The sequence below is a fragment of the Ammospiza caudacuta genome, chromosome 2 (genome assembly GCF_027887145.1).
Source record: "Ammospiza caudacuta isolate bAmmCau1 chromosome 2, bAmmCau1.pri, whole genome shotgun sequence".
Classification (NCBI taxonomy): domain Eukaryota; kingdom Metazoa; phylum Chordata; class Aves; order Passeriformes; family Passerellidae; genus Ammospiza; species Ammospiza caudacuta.
Genome location: NC_080594.1, coordinates 121,554,351 through 121,574,309, shown reverse-complemented (window position 1 = coordinate 121,574,309; position 19,959 = coordinate 121,554,351). Strand labels below are relative to the sequence as shown.

The 19,959-nt window shown below is 62.1% G+C and overlaps 1 protein-coding gene across 2 annotated transcripts; it reads left to right on the top strand.

Annotated features, from left to right (window-relative positions):
• Window positions 1-31: 31 nt before the first annotated feature.
• Window positions 32-19,191, top strand: PGAP2 (post-GPI attachment to proteins 2). Of its 2 annotated transcripts, none has more exons than XM_058800660.1 (6): window positions 32-59; window positions 2,596-2,769; window positions 3,852-4,104; window positions 7,211-7,317; window positions 17,427-17,535; window positions 18,010-19,191. In XM_058800660.1, the coding sequence occupies exons 2-6, from the start codon at window positions 2,605-2,607 to the stop codon at window positions 18,138-18,140; spliced, it is 765 nt and encodes a 254-aa protein (XP_058656643.1). In that variant the 5' UTR covers window positions 32-59; window positions 2,596-2,604; the 3' UTR covers window positions 18,141-19,191. The 2 variants fall into 2 exon arrangements, with proteins under 2 accessions (XP_058656643.1, XP_058656644.1); XM_058800661.1 differs by lacking the exon at window positions 32-59 and adding an exon at window positions 1,446-1,508.
• Window positions 19,192-19,959: the final 768 nt, after the last annotated feature.

The window sequence follows — 19,959 nt, the reverse complement described above, 5'->3', positions numbered from 1 at the left end:
GGCGTGGTGGGGCTGCCGGGCCGGGCCGGGCCATGGGGCAGCGCCGCGGGGGCTGAGCGGTGAGCGAGGGCATGGGGGTGCTGGGGAGGGGTCCCAGGGAGGGTCTCTGGGGCAATGTGGGGTGCCCTGAGGGGTCACTCACTGCGGAGCCTGGGGGTCTTGGGGCGGGGGGCGCCTGCGGGGACCCCGGGGGAACGGGGGGTGCCCGGAGAGGGGTCTAAGAGGGTGTGCCGTACCCGGGACAGCTCTCGGGGTGCTGCAGCCCCTCTCCTGCAGGACAGGTCCGGCCATTCAACACGCGGTACAAAAGCTTTGCCTTTTATTTGCCCTCTTTGGGCGAGACCCCCGCGCGGAAGGAGGGCAGGGGCTGCGGGGCTCCTGCCGTGGGGTCGCCGGGGTGTTCCACGGCACGGGGAGCTGTGGCTCCGAGGGACGAGCACGGTTTGGGAGGCTCCATCCGCCGCCCCGGGCTGTGGGGAGCCCTCGGGGGGTCCCGGGGAGGGGAGCCTGGGCCGGCCGGGGACCCCCTTCCACACCCGGCCCTTTGGAGCTCCCCTTTCTCTTTGCTTTTATCCTCACTAATTCTCAGTCCGTGCCCGGCAGCGCGGGTGTGGCTGAGCTCTGCGTTCATTCTGTGGCCCCTCGGTGCTTGGGGTCGGTGCCTTCCCTGGGGCTCGGTTCCCCGTTGTGGGGGGCTTTTGGTGCGGGTGCAGTGGCCGTGCTGCCCTGGGACACTGCCCAGACGGCTCGGGGATTGTCTATAAATCCGATTTGTCCAGCAGCCGAGCTGTGGGATCCATCCCAGCCTGATCCCTTGGGGCTGAGGGGATCCCTTGGGGCTGGGGACCACTGTGCCTGTCCCCGCGTTCCCGACCTGACAGCCCGGTTTTGTTGTGTGGGGCCTGTGCTGCCCTGACCCTGCAGCCGGGGGTGTGCGGAGCCATGGAATGTCCTGAGCTGCAAGGACCCCCAGGGATCCCCCAGTGCCAGCCCTGCCCTGCCCAGAGCCCACCAAGCCCAGCCTGGGCATCCCTGGCAGCGCCGGCCAAAGGCTTCTGGAGCTGTGGCAGCCTCGGGGCCGTGCCCATTCCCTGGGCAGCCTGGGCAGTGCCAGGAAGATAGGAAGAACCTTTCACAATATCCAGCCTAACCCTGCCCCGGCCCAGCTCCAGGCAGCGCTGCCCATGCAGGGCCGGGTGCGGCAGGATGAGCACGGGTTGTGGAGCCGGGGCTGAGGCAGCCGGGGCTGTGGGAGCTGGAGCCGGGGAAGCCGGGCTGTGGAGCCGGGGCTGAGGGAGCCGGGGCTGTGCTGGAGGAGCTGCGGCTCCCGGCGGGACTGACAGCGGTGGCCCGGCTGTGTCAGCGCTGCATCGAGCACAGGGAATGGTCTGGATGGATGCCACGGGACAGGGTTCACGTGCCCTTCCTGCCAGATCCCTCTGGAGGCTTGCAGAAAAGGGCCCTGCTCTGCCCTGCTCTTCCCTGCTCTGCCCTGCTCCCTGTTCTCCGTGAGTCTCGAGGTGCCTGTGTCCACACAATGGGATTTCTTTGGCTACCCATCCTGCGGGTGTGGGGTCACTCAGGGTGTGAGGGGCTGAGCCGTGTGTGTGTGTGGGGTCACTCAGGGTGTGAGGGGCTGAGCTGTGTGTGTGTGTGGGGTCACTCAGGGTGTGAGGGGCTGAGCTGTGTCTGTGGGGTCACTCAGGGTGTGAGGGGCTGAGCCGTGTGTGTGTGTGGGGTCACTCAGGGTGTGAGGGGCTGAGCCGTGTGTGTGTGTGGGGTCACTCAGGGTGTGAGGGGCTGAGCCGTGTGTGTCTGTGGGGTCACTCAGGGTGTGAGGGGCTGAGCCGTGTGTGTGTGGGGTCACTCAGGGTGTGAGGGGCTGAGCTGTGTGTGTGTGGGGTCACTCAGGGTGTGAGGGGCTGAGCCGTGTGTGTGTGTGGGGTCACTCAGGGTGTGAGGGGCTGAGCCGTGTGTGTGGGGTCACTCAGGGTGTGAGGGGCTGAGCTGTGTCTGTGGGGTCACTCAGGCTGTGAGGGGCTGAGCCGTGTGTGTGTGTGGGGTCACTCAGGGTGTGAGGGGCTGAGCCGTGTGTGTGTGTGGGGTCACTCAGGGTGTGAGGGGCTGAGCCGTGTGTGTGTGGGGTCACTCAGGGTGTGAGGGGCTGAGCTGTGTGTGTGTGGGGTCACTCAGGGTGTGAGGGGCTGAGCCGTGTGTGTGTGTGGGGTCACTCAGGGTGTGAGGGGCTGAGCCGTGTGTGTGGGGTCACTCAGGGTGTGAGGGGCTGAGCTGTGTCTGTGGGGTCACTCAGGGTGTGAGGGGCTGAGCTGTGTCTGTGGGGTCACTCAGGGTGTGAGGGGCTGAGCCGTGTGTGTGTGTGGGGTCACTCAGGGTGTGAGGGGCTGAGCCGTGTGTGTGGGGTCACTCAGGGTGTGAGGGGCTGAGCTGTGTGTGTGTGGGGTCACTCAGGGTGTGAGGGGCTGAGCCGTGTGTGTGTGTGGGGTCACAACCCTGCCTGTGACTGATCCCCACCTTGTCACCTTGCCCAGAGCAGGACAGAGCGCCCCAGTCAGACATTGGTTTGTTGATTTCCAGGTTTCCAAGATGCTGCAGGTCCCGCTGCCGCTGGATCGGGACGGGATCCTGTTCCGGCTGCGTTTCACCACGCTGGCCCTTGGCACTGTGTTCTGCCCCCTCTTTGGGTTCCTCTTCTGTGTCATCTGGTCTCTGCTCTTCAACTTCCGTGAGACGACTGCGACCCACTGTGGGGTGAGAGACTACCTGGGGGAAATCCGTGTTCCTGGGGGGTGACAGAGCTCCTGTGTCCTCCTGGACTCCGCTCCCTCCTCCTGGGCTCTTCTCTCTCCTCTCCTGGCCTCCTCTCCCTCCCTCTGGGCTCCCTTCTCCTCCTGGGTTTGTATCAACCTTCTGGATTCCTCTCTCCTCCTCTCCCTCCTTCTGGGCTCCTCTCTTGGGCTTTCCCACCAAAGTTTTCCAGAATCCAGAGCAAGCTGCATTGTTTCATTGTCCTTGTGGTGCCTCAGGACTGGCAGCAGCAGGCTTGGCTTTGTGCTGGGACTGAAGGCAGCACAGACTGGTCAGGCTGGTGTCTGGACTGGGCACGCTGGGGGTTATTGCAGTGAGGAATAAAGGTGGGGAAGCTGAAGGGAAATACATCATCCTGGGGAGGGGTTGGTGCAGAGCTGCTGCCCCAGGTCTGCTGGAGTTCAGAGGAGCCACAGGTGTCAGGCAGGGAGGGCCTGGAGCTCCATGTGGGATGGGATTGGGCTCAGGGCTTTCAGGCTGCTTGATGAGCAGCTGGACACGAGCTGCGGATGGAGAGCAGGAGACATCTCACTCCAGCAGGGGAACTTCAGCAGGGCCTGGAGTGCCAGGAAAGGGGGAATGGCTTCCCAGTGCCAGAGGGCATGGCTGGATGGGATCTTGGGAATGGCAGGATGGGCAGGCCCTGGCACAGGGTGCCCAGAGCAGCTGGGGCTGCCCCTGCATCCCTGGCAGTGCCCAAGGCCAGGCTGGACACTGGGGCTGGGAGCACCTGGGACAGTGGGAAGTGTCCCTGGACCTTAAGGTCCTTCCAACCGAAGCCATTTTGGGATTCTCTGGACAATCGGGAGAGTAAAAGTGAGAAACCTGAGCAGGTACCTGGGCAGGGCCCCCCAGCACCCCAGGACTGCCCCAGCAGGGCTGCGGGATCCACAACCCCATGGGATGGACTGGTACGCTGCCATGATACATCCCCTGGCTTTGGGGCTAGGAATTACCTCGCTGAGCATTACAGAAAGGACAGTTTCCGTGCGTGTGCCTGTCCCCACGAGCCCGTGTCCCCGCAGGTGCCCAACTACCTGCCGTCCATCAGCGCGGCCATCGGGGGCGAGACCCCGCAGCGCTACGTGTGGCGCCTGTGCATCGGCCTGCACTCGGCGCCGCGCCTGCTCGTGGCCGTGGCCTACTGGAACCACTACCAGAGCTGCCACTGCCCCCACCCCCGCTACCTGCGCCTGTGCCACGTCACCCTGCTGCTCAACCTCGTCGAGAACTTCGCCCTCCTCATCCTCACCTACGTGTCCTCCACCGAAAACTATGGTAGGTGTCACCCCCTGCCCACCCCTCTCCCTGCAGCTGGGAGAGAAAACAGTTCAAAGCCCCCAGGGAGTCCATTGGAGTTAGTGGTTATAGAGGAATGAAGGGTGCATGGCACGCAAATAGCTCTGCTTTTCCTACAATTCTTGGTTGCTGATGCTTGGTTGAAGCCCTGGGTTCAGGCTGGGGATGGAGCCTGGACCAGGCCTTGGCACCTGGTTCCACCCATGTGCCCAGGCCTGATCCAGCGCTGAGGTGGGTCAGAGCTCATCCTGCTTCCCCTCCATCCCCACAGCAGGGCTGGGCTCTGAGCTGGCTCTGCTCCAGCTGCCTTCACATACCCTCACCAGGAGTTTCTGGGCAAAATTTCATAGAGTCATAGAATGCCAGACTGGTTTGCATTGGGAAGGGACCTCAGAGCCCACCCAGTGCCACCCCTTCCATGGCAGGGACACCTCCCACTGTCCCCAGTGTCCAGCCTGGCCTTGGGCACTGCCAGGGGTGCAGGGGCAGCCCCAGCTGCTCTGGGCACCCTGTGCCAGGGCCTGCCCACCCTGCCAGGGAACAATTCCTCATGGCGAAGATCCCACCCAGCCCTGCCCTCTGGCACTGGCAGCCATTCCCTGGGTGCTGTCCCTGCAGGCCTTGTCCCCAGTTCCTTTGCAGCTCTCCTGGAGCCCCTTCAGGCCCTGCCAGGGGCTCTGAGCTCTCCCTGCAGCTTCTCCTCTCCAGGTGAGCACCCCCAGCTCTCCCAGCCTGGCTCCAGAGCAGAGCGGCTCCAGCCCTCTGATAGCTCCTGGAAACAGAATCAGAGTTGTTCAGGATAAATCCATGTATCCAGAACCTGGCCATGACAGACTGGGAAATTCTCTTCCCCCACATGGTCTCATCTCAGAAGAACACAAGTGCCAGTGCTGGTCTGCAGCTGCTGTTTCATCCTAAGATCTGGAGGAGGCACCAGGGGTTAAGTGGGAAGCACTGAAATGCAGGAGCCAGCAAGGTGGTGCTGTTGCAGTGGGAACACACCCTGTGCTGGGCTGTATCAGCAGGGCTGTAATGTGTTGGCTTTTCCTGCACAGCAGGGTGGTGAAGATGGATATTGTGTCCAGCTGTGGGCTGCAGAGGGACTGGGGACAAAGAATGGAGTGCCAGGACAAGGCGAATGGCTTCCCAGTGCCAGAGGGCAGGGCTGGGCAGGATCCTGGCAATGAGGAATTGTTCCCTGGCAGGGTGGGCAGGCCCTGGCACAGGGTGCCCAGAGCAGCTGGGGCTGCCCCTGCACCCCTGGCAGTGCCCAAGGCCAGGCTGGACACTGGGGCTGGAGCAGCCTGGGACAGTGGAGGATGTCCCTGCCATGGCAGGGAGTGGGATGAAAAGGTTTTTAAGGTCCCTCTCAACCCAAACTGTTCTGGGATTCAGGGCTGTGGTGCTTTGAGCAGAGTCCCAGGATCTCCCACAGCCTTTGGGGTGAGGGTGCTCTGTGGTGGATCCCAGTGACTGGGATGGCAGGGCAGGAACCTCCTGCTGATGGAGGTCTGTCAGTGATGGAGAGAGACAGGGAGACTGACTCTGTGATCAGAATCCAATTTTATTGTGGGATACAAACACTTATATACTATTTCAGGGAGATTAGTAATGTGTACTGCAATAGTTTGGCTAAAATCGCACGCACAAACTTATGCATATAACAGCATCTCTTGCTTGCAGAGTTTAATGGGATTTTCTTTTTCTGGTAAACCAGTCTGATTTAATCTTCTTACAATCTAGGTCTAATTTTCAAAGTTCCGTTTGCTTTTGCCAAGGCATCCTGTTATCAAATCTCTTATGTTAACCAGGTCCAAAGTGCAGCATCTGTCTTGTGTCCCCCAACATTCCAACAGAGGTCTGTGCTCTGGGACCTGTCCCTGTCCCGCTCACCCTCCTTGTCTCCTGCCAGCCTTCCCTGTCCCCATGGTGAGCACAGTGCCCCTCTCATGGCAGGGTCTGCAGCCTGACCTGCCCCAGGGGCTTCTCCAGCTTGTCCAGGCCAGGGCCCTGCCCTTGGAAATGCAGGTGCTGCTCTGAGGTTTGGCCAGCGGGGCCAGCCTGGTGCAGAGCCCTGGGAGCTGAGGCTGACCCACTTCCTGGGATCCTCACCCCAGACTAATCCCCGGCTCTGGGGAAAGTTGCAGCCCTGAGCTGCCGTGCTCAGGTTAATCATCCCTGCAGGACACCCCGGTCTGACCTCTCCCCATCCCTGCAGGGCACTGCTCTGACCTCTCCCCATCCCTGCAGGACACCCCGGTCTGACCTCTCCCCATCCCTGCAGGGCACTCTGCCCTGACCTCTCCCCATCCCTGCAGGGCACCCTGCTCTGACCTCTCCCACCTGCTGGCACCTCACTCCTCGCGTGCTTCCCTTCCCCTGGCATGGAGAGGGCAGACAGGGATGGGCATTCCTGGTGTTCACGTGATTGGGAGTTCAGCCTGAGGTTCAGCTTCTGGGGAAGGGAAGTTCTTTTCAGAGCAGCACTTGTGAAAATCTCTCACTTGAAGGTGCAGGGGTTGTGTGGGGCCTTGGGAGCAGCTCTGCCTTAGCCTTGCTCCAGCTGCTTTCCCAGCCTGATCCTGTACCTGGGCTAGTCCAGCTATGCACAAGGCAACCTCAGGCTGCACGTGAGGCTGCTGATGCTGCTAATGAGCAGTAGGTAATACAGGGGGACAGAAGATGGACTTTGGACTGACTCACTCTGTACCCCCTCCCCATTCCTCAGTTTCTCTGTCCCTAGAACAAGTGGCAATGCTGAGCTGCTCCCAAGTGTCGCTTTACAGCTGTGTGAAGCTGTGGTTCCAAAGCACAGAAACACCCTCCAGGCACTTTGGGATAAGTCTTCCAGGCACTTTTATCCCCTTCCAGGCACTTTTATCCCCTTCCAGGGGGCCCTGAGGCAGCAGGAGAAGGTTATGGAGCCGTGCTGTGCCCGTCTCCTGCCAAGACCCCACTGGAGTCCCAGCATCACCAGGGGTGCTGGGGCTCCCAGCAGAGCACAAAGCCTTCCCAAATCCTGCCCCACCTTCCCCTTGTGCTCCTGGCTTGGATTGAACAGGAAACCTGTTGTTTGTCAATCCAGCAATCCACGAAAATGCCTTCATCGTGTTCATCACGTCGGCCCTGGGCCACATGCTGCTCACCTGCATCCTCTGGAGAATGACTAAGAAACACACAGTAAGTCCCGAGGTACAGACACTTTCCTTTCTTCTCTCTGTGCTGGGAGCTGGGAGGGGGCTCTGGGGCCATGCTGGGAGCTGGGAGGGGGCTTTGGGCTGGCACTGAAGGGCTTTGGCTGTCCTTGCTTGTGAAAGTGCTAGAGGAGCCAATGGCAGCAGGTGAAATGGAAGAAGTCACCAAAATCCATTTACCAAAGCAAAACGGGAAGGAAGCTTTTTATTTCCTATTTTCTTGTTTTATCATAGAACCACAGAATGGTTTGGGTGGGAAGGGACCTTAAAGCCCACCCAGTGCCACCCCTGCCATGGGACATGGGACACCTCCCACTGTCCCAGGTGCTCCCAGCCCCAGTGTCCAGCCTGGCCTTGGGCACTGCCAGGGATGCAGGGGCAGTACCAGCTGCTCTGGGCAGGGAAGGATTTCCTCCCAGTATCTGATTAAGTTTTCATTGAGAGATCATACTGGAAACCCCTCAGCATCCCTGTGGGTTGGGATTGCTCATCCCTTCTCCATGCCTGTTTCTAAACTGAATTTGGCTTCCCTGTGCTGGGCATTGCTGGTCCTGCAAGCTGGGAGCAGTGGGCAGCAGGAGTTGTTCTCCCTTTGCTCCAGAATGACTGTGAGCAGGCTGGCTCTGGCTCCTTTCCTGGGGAAGGGTCAGGGGGTGCAGGGGCTGCCTGTGGGGGCAGCGGGTCTGGGGGAGGATCCAGACAGGGACTCCTGGCCCCATTGCCTGGGTGCAGCCTCTGTGGTGTAAGTCCTGGGCCTTCGGCAGTACATCCAGCTTGGTCCTGGATTATGGGGCAGGCATGCATGACATCCAGGTTTGTCCTGGTTTATGGGGCAGGTGGGCAGGGCATCCAAATTTGTCCTGGATTTTGGGGCAGGCGGGCAGGACATCCAGCTTGGTCCCGACCTGTGGGCACTGGCAGCCATGGGCAGGGCAGGACATCCAGGACACGTGAGGAGTGAGGTGCCAGGACCTGCTTCTGTACGCTTTCCTTCACCTATGGATCTGGACTGCCTGGAATTGTCTGTCCTTTCCCCTCAGGATACTTCTCCCCAGCTGATCCCAGTCTCGCAGCACTCATGGTCCCAGTGTTAAATGGGGAGGGGTCCTGGATTTGTGGTGCCCAGGAAGATGTCACTTTGCAGAGCAGAGCCCGTTGGGGGTGTGTGCCTGTGTCCCAGGCTGGGAGGATGCCAAGGGCTGGAGAAGCCTCTCCCAAGGGACTCTGAGCAGGACTGCAGGGCAGGTGCTGTGCCTGGGGATTGTGTCCCTGCAGGATGAGAGCTGTGGGGCTGAGCTCTGCAGTCCCAGCAGGATGAGAGCTGTGGGGCTGAGCTCTGCAGTCCTGTCAGGATGAGAGCTGTGGGGCTGAGCTCTGCAGTGCCAGCAGGATGAGAGCTGTGGGGCTGAGCTCTGCAGTCCTGTCAGGATGAGAGCTGTGGGGCTGAGCTCTGCAGTCCTGTCAGGATGAGAGCTGTGGGGCTGAGCTCTGCAGCCCTGTCAGGATGAGAGCTGTGGGGCTGAGCTCTGCAGCCCTGTCAGGATGAGAGCTGTGGGGCTGAGCTCTGCAGTGCCAGCAGGATGAGAGCTGTGGGGCTGAGCTCTGCAGCCCTGTCAGGATGAGAGCTGTGGGGCTGAGCTCTGCGGCCCTGTCAGGATGAGAGCTGTGGGGCTGAGCTCTGCAGTCCTGTCAGGATGAGAGCTGTGGGGCTGAGCTCTGCAGCCCTGTCAGGATGAGAGCTGTGGGGCTGAGCTCTGCAGCCCTGTCAGGATGAGAGCTGTGGGGCTGAGCTCTGCAGTCCCAGCAGGATGAGAGCTGTGGGGCTCAGCTCTGCAGCCCTGTCAGGATGAGAGCTGTGGGGCTGAGCTCTGCAGTCCCAGCAGGATGGGTGCTGTGGGGCTGAGCTCTGCAGTCCCAGCAGGATGAGAGCTGTGGGGCTGAGCTCTGCAGCCCTGTCAGGATGAGAGCTGTGGGGCTCAGCTCTGCAGTGCCAGCAGGATGAGAGCTGTGGGGCTGAGCTCTGCAGTCCCAGCAGGATGAGAGCTGTGGGGCTGAGCTCTGCAGCCCTGTCAGGATGAGAGCTGTGGGGCTGAGCTCTGCAGTCCCAGCAGGATGAGAGCTGTGGGGCTGAGCTCTGCAGTCCTGTCAGGATGAGAGCTGTGGGGCTGAGCTCTGCAGTCCTGTCAGGATGAGAGCTGTGGGGCTGAGCTCTGCAGTCCCAGCAGGATGAGAGCTGTGGGGCTGAGCTCTGCAGTCCTGTCAGGATGAGAGCTGTGGGGCTGAGCTCTGCAGTCCTGTCAGGATGAGAGCTGTGGGGCTGAGCTCTGCAGTCCTGTCAGGATGAGAGCTGTGGGGCTGAGCTCTGCAGTCCTGTCAGGATGAGAGCTGTGGGGCTGAGCTCTGCAGTCCTGTCAGGATGAGAGCTGTGGGGCTGAGCTCTGCAGTGCCAGCAGGATGAGAGCTGTGGGGCTGAGCTCTGCAGTCCTGTCAGGATGAGAGCTGTGGGGCTGAGCTCTGCAGTCCTGTCAGGATGAGAGCTGTGGGGCTGAGCTCTGCAGTCCCAGCAGGATGAGAGCTGTGGGGCTGAGCTCTGCAGCCCTGTCAGGATGAGAGCTGTGGGGCTGAGCTCTGCAGTGCCAGCAGGATGAGAGCTGTGGGGCTGAGCTCTGCGGCCCTGTCAGGATGAGAGCTGTGGGGCTGAGCTCTGCGGCCCTGTCAGGATGAGAGCTGTGGGGCTGAGCTCTGCAGTCCTGTCAGGATGAGAGCTGTGGGGCTGAGCTCTGCAGCCCTGTCAGGATGAGAGCTGTGGGGCTGAGCTCTGCAGCCCTGTCAGGATGAGAGCTGTGGGGCTGAGCTCTGCAGTCCCAGCAGGATGAGAGCTGTGGGGCTCAGCTCTGCAGCCCTGTCAGGATGAGAGCTGTGGGGCTGAGCTCTGCAGTCCCAGCAGGATGAGAGCTGTGGGGCTGAGCTCTGCAGCCCTGTCAGGATGAGAGCTGTGGGGCTGAGCTCTGCAGTCCCAGCAGGATGAGAGCTGTGGGGCTCAGCTCTGCAGCCCTGTCAGGATGAGAGCTGTGGGGCTGAGCTCTGCAGTCCCAGCAGGATGAGAGCTGTGGGGCTGAGCTCTGCAGTCCTGTCAGGATGAGAGCTGTGGGGCTGAGCTCTGCAGTCCCAGCAGGATGAGAGCTGTGGGGCTGAGCTCTGCAGTGCCAGCAGGATGAGAGCTGTGGGGCTGAGCTCTGCAGTCCTGTCAGGATGAGAGCTGTGGGGCTGAGCTCTGCAGCCCTGTCAGGATGAGAGCTGTGGGGCTGAGCTCTGCAGTGCCAGCAGGATGAGAGCTGTGGGGCTGAGCTCTGCAGTCCTGTCAGGATGAGAGCTGTGGGGCTGAGCTCTGCAGCCCTGTCAGGATGAGAGCTGTGGGGCTGAGCTCTGCAGTCCCGTCAGCATGAGAGCTGTGGGGCTGAGCTCTGCAGTGCCAGCAGGATGAGAGCTGTGGGGCTGAGCTCTGCAGTCCCAGCAGGATGAGAGCTGTGGGGCTGAGCTCTGCAGTCCCAGCAGGATGAGAGCTGTGGGCCCCAGATCTACAATCCCGAGCAGCTCCTGCTCTGTCACCACTGCTTATCCTGCCCTTCCGCCAATTCGGCGAGCCTGTCCCCGCTGCCTGACTCCAGAGACCTGGGAAAGAAGTTTCCAGCAGCTGTTTGGCTGCAAGTCTCCTAAGGAAAGGGACTTGTGGAGATTCTGAGATTCTCCTCTCTCCCTGGGAAGTGATCTGTTCTTCCTGCTGATATGGGAATAGAGGGAGTTCACAGTCATTCCCTGGCAGCTTTCCCACAGCTTCCTTTATTTCTGTCATATTGTTTTGGCTTGCCTTTTTTCTGGGTGAGACCTCCCAGGCCCCAGATCTCCTCCCCTGCCACGTCACCCACTGGGGCTGGTTCATCTCCCCTGCAATGGACAGGGGTGAGGCATCCCAGATCCTGGGCTCAGCTTTAGGCCCCTCCAGGCAAGAGAGCCTGTGGAGGGCTGGAGCACGTCCAGCGAGGGGAATGGAGCTGGGGAAGGGGCTGAAGGAGCTCAGCCTGGAGAAACGGAGGCTCAGGGGACCTTGTGGGTCTGCACAGCTCGTGACAGGAGGGGACAGCCGGGAGTTTGGGCTCTGCTCGCAGGGAACAGGGACAGGACAGGAGGAATCAGCCTCCAACCGTGCCAGGGGAGGTTCACATTGGATATTGTGATAATCACTTCCTCGGCAGGGCTGTCCAGCCCTGACACAGCTGCCCAGGCCAGGGGTGGAGTCCCATCCCTGGAGGTATTTCACAGCTGTGTGGGTGTGACACTCTGGGACATGGATTAATGGTGGCCTTGGCTCTGCTGGGGTGCAGTTGCACTCAGTGCTCGCAGAGGGATTTTCCAGCCTCCTTGTTTTCTGTGACTCTACCCGTGGGCTGAAGGAATCTGCACATCCATGAGGGGAAGAGCAGGGAGCGTGGTGACACCTTGGCTGAGCATGCCACCACCTGGCACAGTGCCACCACTCACTTCCTCCTCCCGTCCTGGAACACCCCTGCTGGTGGAGGGGGGCCGCCCTCGGGGTGCGTGGTCCCCCCAAAGCTGGGGGGTTCCCCGAGGAGACAGGAGGCGTCCAGGGCCAGCGCTGACCCGAGGCCACCGGGGGTGCGGTGTCCCTGTGCCAGCTGCGGTGTCCCCGCCCGCTTCGTGCGCGGCCACGGGATGGAGCTGTCGCCCAGGTCACGAGGGGGACGGGTAAGGGAGGAGGAGGAGGAAGGCGCGGCGGGGTGACACAGCTCCCAGGCCGGCTGTGTCGGGGTGAAGGTGGCACAGTGCTTGTCACACCACCAGGCGTCCCCTTTGGCTAAGGGACTCGGGTCACTGCAGCTGCCGCGTCCCCGTGTCCCGTGGTGGCCTTGGGCTGGTGCCACCAATCCCTCCCATGGATCCTGCGGGCCGAGCAGGGTCTCCTGGGATTGTCCCACTCTCTGCCTGGATTCCTCAGGCTCCAAGCCCTCTGCTCAGGGCTGGTGGCCCTGGGCAGGCTTGGCACAGCTCCTGTGACACCCGTGGTTTGCTTGGCTCGGCAGGGTGGGACACAGCAGGTGCCACTGCCACGTCCCTGCCACATACAAGGCTGTGCAGTGCTAGTGAGCTGCCCAGCCGTGCTCGTGGGGCTGTTTTAGGCCAGGGAACAGCTGATCCCTCTGTGTACATCACCTTGGGGACAGACTGGCTCGGTTGGTGTCCCTTGTGGGGCCTTTGTTCACATGTGCTGCCCCCAGCCCTGGAGCTGGCGATGGCAGGAGGGGACAGTTGAGGAATGGCTCTGGTCCCACGGTGTTCTGTCCTTCCCTCCTCCCCAGTAGAGGGTCCCAACACGGTTCAGGCTCTCCAGGGCCAAACCTGGGACCAGGACAAGCTCCGTGTAGGGAGCTGCAAGGAGAGGGGAACAGGGGGGCTGTGCCTTCCCTGCCCCACAGCTGGCACTGCTTTAGGTGGGGGTTGAGCTCCCAGGTCTGGCATGGTAGGAGGGACAGGAATTGCTCTTGCAAAAGCTTCTCGTGTCTGACGGGGCTCCTGTTGCAACTGATGTTGTGTGAGGGCAGGAAGGTGCAGAGGAACTGGTTTGTAATGGGGAAGTACAGGCGGTTTCCAGTTTCGAGGTGGCAAATGGTGAGAGAAAGGAAAATAAAGCTCTGTGGGAGGGGAGAAGAGAGAAAGCAGGGCAGAGAAAAGGAGGGGAGGGGGCAAAGCAGAGGAGAGAGATTCTGTGGAAAAGGGAAATGGAGCCTGGCAGCCTTCAGGTATTGCTGATCACTGCACCCTGTGCTTGGTGCTTGGCCGTGGCATGGCAGTGCCCACCTGGGCTGGCAGCTCTGCTGTTCCTGGCTGCCTGCTCGCCCTTAAAACCCTCCTTCCCCCAGCCCTGAGTTGCAGAGCAGGGCACTGAGGCAAAGCAGTTTCACTTCTTGTTTGCAAACACACTTTCACCACCCCCAGCTCAGGGCTGGTGTCCCAGCTCTCACCAGTGTGTGCATGAGGTGGGCACCAGGCTGGCTGGCTCAGGAGAGCTGCAGAGGGACTGGGGACAAGGCCTGCAGGGACAGCACCCGGGGAATGGCTGCCAGTGCCAGAGGGCAGGGCTGGGTGGGACATTGGCAATGAGGAATTGTTCCCTGGCAGGGTGGGCAGGCCCTGGCACAGGGTGCCCAGAGCAGCTGGGGCTGCCCCTGCACCCCTGGCAGTGCCCAAGGCCAGGCTGGACACTGGGACAGTGGGAGGTGTCCCTGCCATGGCAGGGGTGGCAGTGGGTGCTGAGCCCAGCCCAGGCTGCACCAGTGCAAGGGCACAGGAGGAGCCTGTGGGGCACAGCTCCCTGCGTCCCCTGGGCCCAGCTGAGCCCCGGAGCTGGAGCAGGGTGTGAGCTGTGGCCCTGCCCAGCAGGGCCCTGTGAGCAGCAGGGACCACAAGCACCCTGGTGACCACGCGTGGTTTCACCCCAGCTCCCTCAGCGCCCCCGGGAGCGCTGCTGCGGCTCAGAGGAGCCTCTGTGAGCAGCTGAGCTCCGTGTGGGGCCCTCTGCACACACCCGGAAACCCTCCAGGGAGCTGGGGCCGTGTGTGACACGCAGCCCTGCAGGTGCCACTTGTCCCTCAGAAAGGGATGGTGGCTCCTGGGCAGAACCAGGGCCTGGGCGCTCCCTGCAGAGTGAGCTGTTGCTGTTTGACTTAAGATCACTTTCAGCCCTGTCCCAGTCAGGAACTGGGGGCTAGGCACAGTGCTTCTGCTCTCTGGAGGCAGTGGAAGAAGCAGGAGGCTCCTGTGGTAGCTCACAGCAGCCACTCAGCCCTCAGAGCAGCATTTGTAGGGCTTGGGGCTCCTCCAGGGTGGGGGAATGAGACCCCCAGTGCCTTCTGTGGGCTGGGAGCAGCATGCAGAGTATGCCCATGGGCTGGGGGCAGAGTCCCAGAGTGTGCCCATGGGCAGAGAGCAGCATCTCAGTGTGCCCATGGGCTGGGGGCAGCATCCAGAGTGTGCCCTGGGCAGGGAGCAGCATCCCAGAGTGTGCCCATGGGCTGGGCTGGGGGCAGCATCTCAGAGTGTGCCCATGGGCTGGGAGCAGCATCCCAGAGTGTGCCCTGGGCTGGGGGCAGCATCCCAGAGTGTGCCCTGGGCTGGGGGCAGCATCCCAGAGTGTGCCCATGGGCTGGGAGCAGCATCCCAGAGTGTGCCCAGGGCTGGGCTGGGAGCAGAGTCCCAGTGTGCCCCCAGGCTCTCTGCTGCAGCCACTCTCTCCTCCCTGAGCTGTCCAGCCTCCTGCTCCTGACTCACCTTTGCCTGCTGGGGAATGTGCCTCAGCTCAGGCCCGCCAGCTGGGCACTAAATATAATTCCCTGTGCTTTTCTGAGCCAGACACACATGCAGCCACGGCGGCCTGGGCTGGCTCTGTGACACTGCTTGCCCCAGCCTGTCTTGCCAGGAGGAAGTTGGCAGCTCCAGCTGTGCCAGCCCAGCAGCCCCAGCCAGGCCACAGCAGAGCCTGGCACCAGCTCAGCTTGGAGCACCCATCCTGGGGATTTTCTAACTCCCCTTTTTCCTCACAGGCAGCCAGAGTTTGGTGGCTTCTTGCCAGGGTGCTTGGAGCTGCCAGCTCCTCTCCAGGGCTCCATCCTGGGAGTTCCTGGTGCTGTCCAGGCTGAGCAATCCCAATTCTCCCAGTCTTTCCTCACAGCAGAGGTGCTCCATCCCTCTAATCTCGGTGCCCTCCTCTGGCCACCATGTGGCTCCTTGGGGTGTCCCCGGGTGCAGGATCCCCACAGAGCTGGGGCCCTGGGAAGCAGGGACAGTGCCTGGCACTGCCTGAGCCCTGAGCAGCGAGGGCATGGGCAGCTCCTCATCCAGCAGCTCCTGGAGCTCCCACCATGCTCCCCAAAGGCCCTTTCCCTTGCTGCTGCAGCAGGGCAGGGTGGCACTCCAGCTCCCACATCCCAGCTCCCACATCCCCCATCCCAGCATCCTGCCCGTGCCCCTGCAGTGACCTTCTGAGGTGCCACCTTCCAAGCCAGCTCTGCTGAGCCTCCTGGCATGTCACCAGGTGCCCTGTGATCCCCTGGCACCGGGCTGAGCCAGCTGTGCCCTGGAATTAGGGATTAACACCTAATTATCCGTGTGATAATCCCCGGCCCAGACCAGCAGAGGGGGAGCTCAGGGGGCACCCAGAGGTGCAAGGGCACTCTGGTCACCCGGGGTGGCTCCCCCAGGGTGGCAGCGGGACCGGGCCGTTGGGCAGGATGACCTGTGATGGTGTTCACAGGGGTCTTAGGTTGAGGGAAGAGACAAGAATGTTGACTCCATGTTCAGAAGGCTTGATTTATTATATTATATTATATATATATATACATTAAAACTATACTAAAAGAATAGAAGAAAAGGTTTCATCTCAGAAGCCTAGCTAAGCTAAGAACAGAAAAGAATGAATAACAAAGGCAACTGTCTCGGACTCTCTGAGCTAGCTGGGCTGTGATTTGCTATTAATTATAAACATCTAAGATGAGCTAATCAAAGATCTACCTGTTGCATTCCACAGCAGCAGATAACCATTGCTTACATTTTGTTCTTGAAGCCTCTCAGCTTCTCGAGCAGAAAAGTCCCTAAGGAGAGGGTTTTCCTGAGGAGATGTGCGCGACAGTGAGCCGAGGCGCTCCGTGCAGGAGCGGGTCCCGGAGGCCCCGGGGCCCGGGCAGGGTGTGTGGGCGCGGCGGGGCCGTGCCGGGGCTCAGCGCAGCGCTTTGCCGCCGTGGGAGCGCGGTGGCGGCGCGGTGACAGCGCCGTTCCCAGCCGCTTTTCCGGTGTGAAACCCGGCGGCGCCGCGCCTCGGGGCTGGCTCTGCGCTCCCGGTGCCGCCGCCGCTGCTCACACCCGCGCTCGGCCGGGCTGGGCTGGGCTGCTGCTGGCCCGTGGGAGCGGCCGTGCCCGCAGGCAGGGCCAGCCCGGCCCCCGTGGGCTGGAGGTGGCGTCACCCGCGTGTCCCCGCACGGTGAGGTGCCCGTCAATCCGTCCTTCCTCGCTGGGTTTTCCTCCCTGGCACGCCTTATGGGGGTAATGGAAAGTGTGATGGGGCAATTTAAATTTTCCTTGTTATCAGCGCTCCCTCAGAATGGAATCTTTGTCTCATGTGAAGCGTCAGGCGAGGGGGAAATTCCCCTCCCACCTGCAACAGCCAGGGCTGTCTGTGGTATCCCCAGCCCCTTCTGTGGGGCTGTCCCCCCTTGCAGCCCCAATGCTCTTTGGGCTCCAGACACAGCTTGGGGTTCCCCTGCCCCCCAGGCTGCAGGATCCTTATCCATGACCCTCAGGGTGATGGGAGAAAGAGGCAGGAAATTGGAGCCAGCACCTGCTGTGCCTGCCGGGGGTCACTGCACCCCCAGCCCCAGCTTTGGGGTGCTGGGCACTGGGTTGGGAGCCTGCACAGGGGACAGGCCTGGCCTCTGGCTTGTCACAAAGGCTGAGCCCTGCGGGACAGAGCGGTGAGCTGCGAGTGTGGGGCTGCTGGCAGCGTCCCCGTGCTCTGTTCCTGCCCCATCAGAGGGGGTGCTGGGGGGCAGGATGGGGCCCCTCCAGTGCCAGGGCGTGCTGGGCGATCTCTCCAGCACAGCACCCGCCCCAGCTGCCGCCCTTCATGTGGTTTCCTCCTCCCTGCTGCTGTTGTGGGTGAGGGGATGCAGCACCCGGTGAATTCCCTGTGCCCTGGGGCCACCTGCTGCCACCCGGGCCCGGGGATCTGCCTCCGGTAGAGCCTTGGCCCATCCTCGAGGGGTCCCCTGAGCACCCCAGCACCAGGGGCACCTTATGTACTGGGACCCCATGGCTCCCTCGCACCTGTATCTCCATGTAGGTGTGAGCCCCAGGGCACAGCCCTGCCCCAGCCACCCCTGGGGCTGGCCTGGGGGGCTCTGCACGAGGGGCCAGGGTGCAGAGAGCCCCGGGGCTGTGTGGGGCCAGGGCAGAGCTTCCCTGGGATGGGCATGGCATGGCATGGCAGGGCATGGCATGGCATGGCTGCTCTGGCATCAGCCAGCCCTTGGCCTTTTCCAGGAGCGCAAGTCGTACAAGTGGAAGCAGCTGCTCTTCTTCTTCACCTTCATCACGTTCGCGTTCGCCGTGTGCGTTTACTTCCACCACAACTGGTACTGCGGCCCTGGAGGTGAGGGGGCTGCTGGGGGGCGCGTGGGGAGGGGGCTGGGTGCTCCCAGAATCACTGAATCACAGGATTGTTGAGGTTGGAAGGGGTCCCTGGCATCAGCAAGTCCCAGCTGTGCCCCATGCCCACTTTGTTCCCAGCCCAGAGCACTCAGTGCCACCTCCAGGCCTTCCTTGGGCACTTCCAGGGATGGGCACTCCAAACCTCCCTGGGCAGCTTCAATGCCTGACCAGCCCTTCTATGAAAAAATTCCTTCTGGTGTCCAAGAATTCCTCCTGATGTCTACCATCCTCCTAATGTGATGCCTTGCCTTCCAATCCCAGCCCAGGGAAGCTCCAGGTGCCCAGCCACGCTTCTTCCCTGGTGCGGCCCAAGCCCCCCAGCCCCTGCTCTGCTGTCCCAAACAGAGACAGGGCCCCAGCTCCCGGGGCCGATGCAGCTGTGGGTGCCCCTCACCTGCTGTGCTTCCTCCCCCAGTGTACACTGTCTTCGCCTTCCTGGAGTACCTGGTTGTCCTCTCCAACATGGCCTTCCACATGACTGCCTTCTGGGACTTCGGCAACAAGGAGCTGGTGGTGAGCTCCCTGCTGGAGGACAAGCACTTCTAGGCAGCCCCGTGCTGGGGCTCCTCTTCCCTGTGCTGCTGGAGGAGGGCTGCCTGTTTGCTGTGGAGCTGCTGCGAGGCTCCTGCCGAGGTCCCTGAGTGTCTGTCCCTCCTGACCTGCAGCTCTGCTCCAGGGGAGCTGGGGGCTCTCCCAGAAAGCCCTGTCCTGGCTCCCTCCAGCTCCAGGAGAACGCTCCAGGGAGAGCAGGATGCTGGTCCCAATGTTGGGGCATGGGGGTCCAGCCCTGCCCTGCCCTTTCTTGGCCTGGGGGGTCTCACAGTTCCTCCTCCAGGCTGGGGGTCTTGGGGCAAGTCCTCAGAAAGGGCTGGTGGCCTTTTGGGCTGGCTTCAGGCGCTGCTCTCTGACTGGACTGGGGCAGGTCCTGGCCCACGTGTGCCTGAGTGCCCAGGAGGGGAGCAGGAAGGTGCTGGGCCGTGCAGGGACTGCCTGGAGCAGGGTGGGAGCACACAGGGCACAGCAGGTGCTGGGAGCATCCAGGTCTCACTCCTGCCTTTCCCAGAGGCCCCCCAGCAGCACAGGCTGTGCCAGGGGTGCTGTGCCCGTTCCAACCCAATCTGAGGAGGAAGGCTGGGTGTGCTGGTGCTGGAGGGCTTTGCCCCAGCGTCCCCATGGCTTCCCCTGTGCCGTGGGGCTGGAGCTGGGACCTGCTGGGGTTCAGCAGTGCCCCCAGTGTGCAGCCCTGGCTGCCAGGGCACAGGGGACATGGCTGGATGGCAGATGGGGACTGAAAGTCTCCCCACGCTCCTCCTACAGTGCTGCTGGAAGGGGCACCTGGAGCTGTCTTGATTTTGGGGAGATCTGCACTTGCCAGGGCCTGTCCCACCCTATGGAAGGACCAGTGTGGGTCCCCCCCTGCCCTTCACCTGAGCACAGCCACCACCAAGAGTCCCCTGGGATGTCCCAGAGCTCTTCCCAGGGTGGGCAGAGCCTCGTCCAGCGGGAGCTGCAGGGCCCTGGCAGAGCTGGGGCCGGGCTGGCTTTGAGCAGGTCCTGCTGCACGTGTCCATCGTCGGTGTCCCCATCCATGGGCTCCATCCGTGTCCCTGCATGCGTGTGGCGCCTTGGCTTTGAGGTGGAAATAAAGCACTAAGTATTTTTGTGAGCTCCTGGCAACTTCCATAGCATTTCCACCTGGCCCAGCCTGGCACGGCCCTGGCACAGCCCTGGAGCAGCCAGCAGGTCCAGACCAGCACCATGGGCAGGCTGGGGGCTGGAATGGGGTGCAGGACACGGACCCTGGGCTACGGGGCTGGAGTGTGGGATGTGGACCCTGGGTGATGGAGCTGGGGTGCAAGATGTGACCCCCTGTTCTGGGGTGTGGGGTGTGGATCCCTGGAGCTGGGGCTGAGGATGCAGATCCCTGCAGGATCTGCTGTGGATTGCTGGGGTGTGGAATGTGCATCGTGGGTGCTGGGGTGTGGGGTGTGGATTTCTGGGGTGTGGAATGTGCATCCTGGGTGCTGGGTGTGGATTGCTGGGGTGTGGGCTCTGGATCCTGCTCCTGGGGCTGTGGTTGGGACGTGTCCCTGGGTGCCAGATGAAGCCTGGGAAGGCTCAGCAAGGCTGGGAACTGGTCAGGAGCCGGGCTGGAGGCGTGAGACTGAGCCCACCCCGCAGCTGGCGGCCCCACTGCTCCCCGCCCAGCTCCTGGGGCCGCTCACTTGGCCGCAGATCCTGCAGATCCTATGGATGCTGGGGGGCCAGGGCCAGCCCAGCCCCGGGGACAGAGCCTGGAGCCAGGAGGCCTGGGGCTGGCCCTGCTGGGGCTGGCCCTGCTGGGGCTGGCACTGCTGGGGCTGGC

Excerpts from the sequence above, each read along its gene's own strand:
- PGAP2 (XM_058800660.1), top strand. The coding sequence starts at position 2,605 with ATGCTGCAGGTCCCGCTGCCGCTGGATCGGGACGGGATCCTGTTCCGG. Across the intron at positions 2,770-3,851 it reads CGACTGCGACCCACTGTGGG|GTGCCCAACTACCTGCCGTC; the intron begins GTGAGAGACTAC and ends GTGTCCCCGCAG. Across the intron at positions 17,536-18,009 it reads CTGGTACTGCGGCCCTGGAG|TGTACACTGTCTTCGCCTTC; the intron begins GTGAGGGGGCTG and ends TTCCTCCCCCAG.